We start from the raw sequence: 8093 nt of genomic DNA on the forward strand, positions 1-8093 counted from the left end.
TCAGGTTGCTTTTGGTACAATTTTAGCATGATTATTGCAATTCATTGTCGTAGTACTATGGTGAGTCATGCAGAGAGCGTTTGAATTGGAAATTTCTTTAAGCTAGAACAGTCCTGCATTAGTTTTATGATCGTGGACATCAATCTGTCAGGACTATTAGAAAACCTAATCCCATCAACGTAAAATAATGAAACTTTTTGATCGAAGAAGTATCAGATTCTTTTAGCAAAACTTCAGAACTCCCCATGTAGTTACACTCCAAAAACGTCGTTGACTGCTATCTACACTCATCATTTATTTAGCTCTGTTTCTTGGCTCAGATGCTGGAAATGGTCTGGCACATTCTATCACTATTAGTAGCATTGCCATTTAAGACATAGTTTTACAAGAAAGTCATCACATTTTATAACAAATGTAAAACTGTTTACAGAGTTAACGAAGTTGGAGGCTGGTAAAGTGGGCAGTCTGAGATTAACCTTTACGGATGGCCACACAGCAAGTAGAAAAGTACAAGTGGAATCAGTATCTATGCTGTAAATGAATAGAGGAAGGCATCTAGTGGATTTTTCTTTTCAAAGGCTACTGCCTTAATGTAACCTCAAAAGGGCACACACTCATACCACAAATATATTAGCAATGTCAGAACTAGCGAACATTCTGCATGCTTTGCACAGTTCAAAAAGGATTGAAAGCAGGTTTAAACATGTTAGGTTTTTTCTACTCCTTCCAATACTTCTCCAAGTTTTCATTGCTGCTAATTATGGACAGTCTTGCTTTGTAATTTAAACATTCTTTGTCTTTTCATCTCTCTGGTTACTGGTTTGGTAACTTTGCTTCCTCTTCTCACTGTTCACGCTATAAGGTATTACTTCTGCCACTGAAAGTGGCTTACACCCTTCGTAGTCTGTCCATCTGTAAACAATTGACTTCAAAAACTGACATATGGATTTTAATAAAACCTCACATAGAAACAGGCTGTGGTTGACTAAAGGAAAATTAGGTTTTAGTGAATGTGCAGATCCCGGAATGCATTAATATTATAAAAATTAATCTTTTATTTCAGAATGTTGTGGGTTGTTTTATTTAGGAGGTTTTATTTATTAACACTGTTCTTGATTGTGTCAGCACCTGTGATGCAATTTTCATAGCAGTCAAAATGTGAGCAGGGTTTTCAGAGCAGATTGTTGGATGTGCAAGAACCTGAACACTCTAAAAAGATTTAACATGTTATTTTTGTAGTTGCAGTGGATTAATCTGGCAGGGAAAAGCTATCACCTCTGACTTCTCCAGAGCAATTAGAGATGGGCAGTAATTGATGGCTGAGTCAGAGATACCCACATCCCATAAATGAATAAAGATAAATTTTAATGACATTAAATTAACAGTCATGATTTGGAGATGCCAGTGTTGGACTGGGGTGTACAAAGTTAAAAATCACACAACACCAGGTTATAGTCCAACAGGTTTAATTAGAAGCACTAGCTTTCGGAGCGCCAGTCGTTCGTCAGGTGAAGAGGTACCACCCCGAAAGCTAGTGCTTCCAATTAAACCTGTTTGACTATACCCTGGTGTTGTGTGATTTTTAACTTAAATTAACAGTACAGCAGACATGTACACTCTTCTAATATAGTATTTGGTATCTAGGTTATGGCGTGATTCTATGGACATTAGTAAGCTCACATGCCTTTCCAACATACTTATTATTCAGGTGCCAACATAAATAAAGACCATCAACAGTTATTGAGATAGGGTACAGAGACATCATAGCTGAATAGATATGTTCCTCACCTGGTGTCCATTCCGTATGAGCATTACCTGGATATATATTGGCAGGCTTTGGTTCATATTAAACAGTTTGACAGAATGTGCAGTGAAAATATATTAAGAGGAGTTTATCAATTTGTTCAACAGGTGGAACTTTCCTATCCTTGAGTGGGGTAGACAATGGTAAAAATTTTGGGAAAATGCAAGCAAGAAAGGAAAATCTGGGATCTTGATGTCAGGAAAAAGAATTCTCAACTTTCCCTTTACGATTTAGATTCTAGATTCAAAATCCTGCAATTAAGTGGGGATATGCTTATTTCCTTGCATCTGTACCATATTATTTGTTGAACTCACCTCATTTCAACATTCCTCTCCTTCCTTGAAACTACATGGCACTAGTTTTGACATGAAGGTCAAAGTAGGTACCTCACAGTAGCAGCTCATCAGTCCCTTGTTCCAGACTTCATCCAATTTTGTCTTCAGCACAATGTCCTGCACATTCCATGGCTAACATTATTCTCAAATTTTTGTCCACACAACTTGGCATCAGCAAGCCACCAGCCTGAATATACCATCATTCCTGCTGTTGGTCCAATTCTTACACTAGTTCAGCCCTTCAACACTTCCCTGTGGATCTCAGGGACACCTACAATGTAGATAATTCTGCCAGTCACTTTGCACACAGGGACAGACCTGCATCTCAAGCATTTGCCCGAATACTTTTACAGCTTTTAGTGTACTTTCTTAGTGCTTACTCTAGAGCTGCATTTATATTATTTGGAATTTGCAAGCCTCTGAAATACCTATCTTTTCAATATGCTATCCTCATTAATTTAGTAAAGCCACCCAAAATCAATAAAGGTAATCAGAAACTGTCAGTTGCTTATGTGATAGGAATTCTAGCATTTTTCAGTTTCATGTTTAATCAGGTCTGATGCAATTTCGAAAATCTACAGTTTCTGAAGAGTCCAGAAATTGAACTCGTCCTCCTGAAGCATATGAGAGTTACCCTTTTAGACATGTGTTTCTCTTGGCATCTTGATTCAGCAAGAATCACCGCTAGTGGACTGGAGAATAGAGGGAAAGAGTTATGTTTCAGAATGGACTTGTGCTGCACAGTCCTGAACAAGAACCAGCTGTAGGTTCACAAAATTCCCAATAATTCATTTCAGAATTGCATCTGAAATTAAATAAAACTGATTTCATTTGTTTTGTTTATTCCAGTTGTACTGCATCAGCCAGCAGAGAGGTGAAACTTTATTTTTGAATTATGTATTGCATAAAAGCTTTCAAAATTATGGCCGATCAATTATTTTGTTGAATTAATCGCAAATATATGCTCAACATGGGTTTGAAATTATTTTGTCTATTATTTTAGTGGAGGTGTTAACCATTTAGTTTAAAAAAAAGTTTGAAGCTCAAATGAAAACAGCAGAAAGAAGAATTTCAGACTGATGCATATGTTATTGATCTACAGTATAACTTCAAGCCCAAGAAAGCAAATTGTTATCTGTCTTAGGCATTCAATAAGGGAGGGTAACAGATGTTTGTGACTGACAGCTCCTGACAGTGGTTTTCATTGTGAAGGGAATACAAATATCATTAACATACTTAATTTAATGCTGACTCAAATTCAAATTGTTCATAGGCTTATCTGCTTATCTGACTTCTCTACTCATGCAAGTGCTTTAGAAAGATATTAAAGCTCCCAGTGTTCAATTTAGAGGAAGAGAGAAGTGCTCCTAAAGTTTTAATATTTCTTGACCAACAAATATTATTGAAATCACATGAAGTCTTAATGTTACAGGTGCAGAATGGCAAATGTGTCAACTACTTAACAAGAATTATGCAACTCCAGAAACTTTTATTATCCTTCATGATGTTTCAACACATTGTACAAATATAAACATTGTTATAACTAATATAGAAAATAAAAGCAAAATATTTTGCTTTTAAATGTTAAATATCTATGTAGTGATATGGCGTGGCACGGTAGCTCTGTGTTGAGCACCACTGCCTCATAGCGCCAGGGACCTGGATTTGATTCTAGCTTCAGGCAACTGTCTGTGTGGAGTTTGCACATTCTCCCTGTGTCTGTGTGGGTTTCTTCGGGTGCTCTGTTTTCCTCCTACAACCCAAAGATGTGCAGGTTAGGTGAATTGACCATGCTAAATTGCCCATAGTGTTCAGGGATGTGCAGGTTAGGTGCATTAGTCTACATTTAGGTAAATGTAGAGGAATGGGGAATGGGTTTGGGTGGGATACACTTCAGATGGTCAGTGGGGACATGTTGGGCAAGGGCCTATTTCCACACTGTAGGGATTCTATGAATAGATACTCTCAGATTGATGGAGACCTGAACAAGGGGTTTTCTAACTAAAGCATTAATGATAATGGACTTATTTTACCTTTGTGACATGTTTCTTAATTATTTGTGACTATTGTTATCTAATTACTGATGCATACTCACATTTAAACCTCTTACATCAGGCCTACAATCAGATTCCTTACTTTTTTAGAACTGACCTTTTGTTTCCTGAATTTCAAGAAAAAACAACTATCTGAATCATGTTATAGTGGTTTGAACCATTCTTTCAGGCCCAATCTATGCTTCTTGTGTCCAACTTGTTTTGACATAAGCAAAACATATTTGAATGAAAAAAGTTGTCTTACCTCTTATTGTTGATACTTAATTGAAATTCAACACAGAAAAAGAGATAGCTCTTGTGTGACTTACTGTTATGACTCACATTATCCTTCAATTCAGCACCAGATAGGTATAGTCAAACAATCTAATAGACCTGAGGTTTACGTTTTTCATGAACCTGTTACATTATTCTTTTGAGACTGACAAGTTGTGTTTTAAAGATTACAAGTTTTAGGTATTTGAAGAAAAAGAGTAGCAAGTTTTCAAAATTCCAATGTAACACTATAAGTATGCCAGTCACAACATTTGCTTAGTTAACTGGATTACTGCCCTGCTTGTTTAGGAAGTTAAGGGTTAAACAGAAGCTAACCTTTTGGATAAATAACCTGGTTGGTCTGAAAGTTGGTAAAGGCATAAAAACACAAAGGAGCTTTTTATCAAGCTTCATTTTTGTTTACATAAGTACATGTATTGTGAGTTTAATTGTATTGTGCAATATTTCACAAATACTCTCACCACTGAAAGAATGCCAAGGTGAATATGTCTGAAAAATTCATCACTTCAGCCAAGACGTTGAGTTGTGTTTACATACCATTATTAACTAGCGATTCAATAATAAGTAAATAAATAAGCACAATGAATTCTTGTTAATATATCATCAGTTAATTGTTTCTGTATTTTCTTACCTTGGGTCAAAATGAATCTCCATTGAATTAAAAAAACTGCTGCCGTGAAAATTCCAGAATACATTTTCAATCCAGTTGAAATGGATATTCCTATCCTGGGTCTGTTCTATCTTCAATTCCAAGAAGTATCCTGCCGAAATGTCAGTGCAATGTAGACTGTGCACTTAAAAAGATCCCAAGAGGCAGGTGCTGTGTCTTTTTTTTTGTCTCAGGTCTTGAGTTTTTCACTTTATGAAACTTTCAGTTTCCTATAGCTCTTAAAACTCCCAAATGCTTCATCATAATTCCACCACAAAGTCAATTCCACTGAGGGATAGGAACATTGTTAAAAGATACTTGGTTGTTTCCTATCTGACTGCACAGTGCAATGAAATCTGAGCTGAGTTTAGGTGGTGCTGGACTATTTTTCAGCCTCCAGATCCTTTATAGTGTAAAACAGCGGAAAGCAGCTACGTCAGCCACTGCCAGAGGGAGCCCATTTACTGTTAGAACTTAAACAGCAATGTAAGCTACTATTATTAAATACATTGCAGTTATATTTGGATACTTTCATTTAAAACTCAAAGGGACTGAAGTATCACTCCCAAGATCTTCTGCATTATTTATATTGTGTTTTCATTTCTTTCTTAAATCCACTTTGTTAGACCCAAAAATCAGATTTATTTAGAAAATATTCTTTATTCATAAAAATATATATACATAATCACAAATGCAGTTTGTTCTCTACAATAGCATGTCAAGGAAGCAAACAAATAAGTTTGTTTGACTATACCCAAAAAATCAGTTTCCTTGCTTAAATTTCTAAGTAAGGCTTGAAGTAGTTGATGTGTTTGTATAACATAAACTTATTTTCACTATGGTAGCATTTTTTCTTCACAGTGGCTTTTATATTTTATTTTACCTCTTTTCACCTCAGTTCAAGTTGAGTTTATTTTCTATTCTTACACTTTGTTTCCTCTCACCTTTTTAGAAATTATTTTTCATGCACATTTCTCAGTATTTTAATTACAGAAGTTATCTATTCTCACCCTAACTCTAAACCTATCACTAGTGCACATGCCTGTGGCATGGGTACTTTTAAGAGTGGAGAAAGAAAGGAATTCTTGCATTTATTGTTCTACATTACCTTATCAGACCAGCGAAAGCAGTCAGATTTGGATGCAGTGTTCTACTTAAACTTCAGTGACTATTGTTATGTCAAGAAGCAAAGTGGTTAAATTGTATCAGAATCATTTATCACACAGAAATAAAATTCATAGTTTATTAATCAGTTTTTTATGACTGACATTGCTGGCTTGATTTTAGGACAACTCACTGCTCTTCATCTTATGAGTCATGTTATCGGTTCTTAGAGAACAAGAAAATGTCTAATATAAAGTGTGTTGGCTTTAACAATACAGTATTCCTTTGCTACTGAACTTAAATATCAGTTTAGATTATGATCTCCAGTTCTGTTATGAAGCTCAAATTCACAAACCCGTGATCCAGAAGTAAGAGTATTATTAATTGTGTCATGCTAGCATTTTGAGGCCATTTCAACTATTATACACGTACTGATGGTAAATATTACTTCCTGACTTTGAGTTCTTCACCATCTATAATATTCCGTGTTTCATTCATTAATGCTTTGTAACTTTTCCTTCATTCGTATGTAATCCATAATTTTAATTTTCCTATATTGTCAATCCTTCCTTGCTCTTCTCTTTGCATTCTGGATTTATCTTTTTCGAAATTTTCTTTTGTTAATTTGTTTACTTCTTCCCTTTTACTTGTTGGCTGTTGATGTTTTACTTTATGGGATGTATTTCCCATTTATCCATTTTTTTGGTTCCTTTGCTCCCTTCCTTAACAAAGTTATACATTGAATGATTTTCATCACCTTGAAAACAATTTCAATATTCCTATCAAAAGCTTGGCTAAGATCAGTTAGCTCAGCATAGACTATAAATTGAAACTAGGCTATTTCTGACCTTGATGTTTTCACCATTCATTTTGCAATTTTTCATAATACATTCAGCACCAGCAGTGCACATAGATGCGAATGGTGATACACAGGTGTGAATACAATTTATTTCTGTGTGCCTAAGAGAGAGCAATGTAGATAGTCATTTGGTAGAACAGAACTTGAGTACTGCTAATCAGGACAATTTAGAAGAATACCAATGTAAATAGAAAGCAACATTTACACTGTTTGAGAGAAGAGTGCTGATTGGTTGGCAAGTGGGCCTTTGAGTGCAGAGATGTTGACACGAAGTGTACATCAGTTAGATTATGACTAACAGTTAATTACCAAGCTTTGTTTGAAGCTTAAAACATGTTGATTCTGATTGATCAAGGCATTGTCCTGAATACGCAAGGAATTATGCTCACAATAGTTTAAGACGGCCAGTTGGGCTTGTATTGGGACTTGTGCAGACTGGAAGCTCCGTATACTAATCCATAGGTGCCTTTTCTTTGTAAACAGAAAGAACTTGTACAAGCCCTGTGCCTGTTTTAATGCAACAAAATATATGGCAGCCATTCTCATATCAGAGAATAATTACGACAATTTCATTGGACAAGTATAGAACCGGTAAAAAGAACATTGTCTGCATTATCATAAATGTCTAAATCTACTTGACAAATGAGGAATGGGTTTACATACATTATAATTAAGTACATCTCCAATTTGATATGCTTATTGGGAGTTAAGACCAAGTGTAATTGTTGGGATGCAAACAGTGGAATATAATATTTCCAGCAAGCTTGGATGAAATTCAATTCCCATTTTTAAGTATTATACTTTGCTGTTATTTTTAAACAATACTTTAATTTTACATTATATTCTATGGTTAAAACAATCAAGTAAATAGAAATATTTATTATAGAATATTCTTTGCACTACAGATCAAAGAGCTGGGAGATGCTTGACTGAGGTGATCCAGTGGCACCATTAGAAATCTATTATAATTACAAGTTTATAGTACAGTTTCCAGTGCAAATGTTAATATCAGAAT

The 8093-nt window shown here is 35.2% G+C and overlaps 1 protein-coding gene across 1 annotated transcript in view; it reads right to left on the minus strand.

The window, feature by feature from the left end:
• Positions 1-5337, minus strand: part of kdrl (kinase insert domain receptor like) — a 206698-nt gene extending 201361 nt beyond the window's left edge. The window contains exon 1 of the mRNA XM_060832503.1: positions 5098-5337. Within this exon, the coding sequence (XP_060688486.1) occupies positions 5098-5161 (64 nt within the window). The 5' untranslated portion in view covers positions 5162-5337. The remainder of the gene's footprint in view (positions 1-5097) is intronic.
• Positions 5338-8093: the final 2756 nt, after the last annotated feature.

Source organism: Hemiscyllium ocellatum, chromosome 11, assembly GCF_020745735.1.
Source record: "Hemiscyllium ocellatum isolate sHemOce1 chromosome 11, sHemOce1.pat.X.cur, whole genome shotgun sequence".
Lineage (NCBI taxonomy): Eukaryota > Metazoa > Chordata > Chondrichthyes > Orectolobiformes > Hemiscylliidae > Hemiscyllium > Hemiscyllium ocellatum.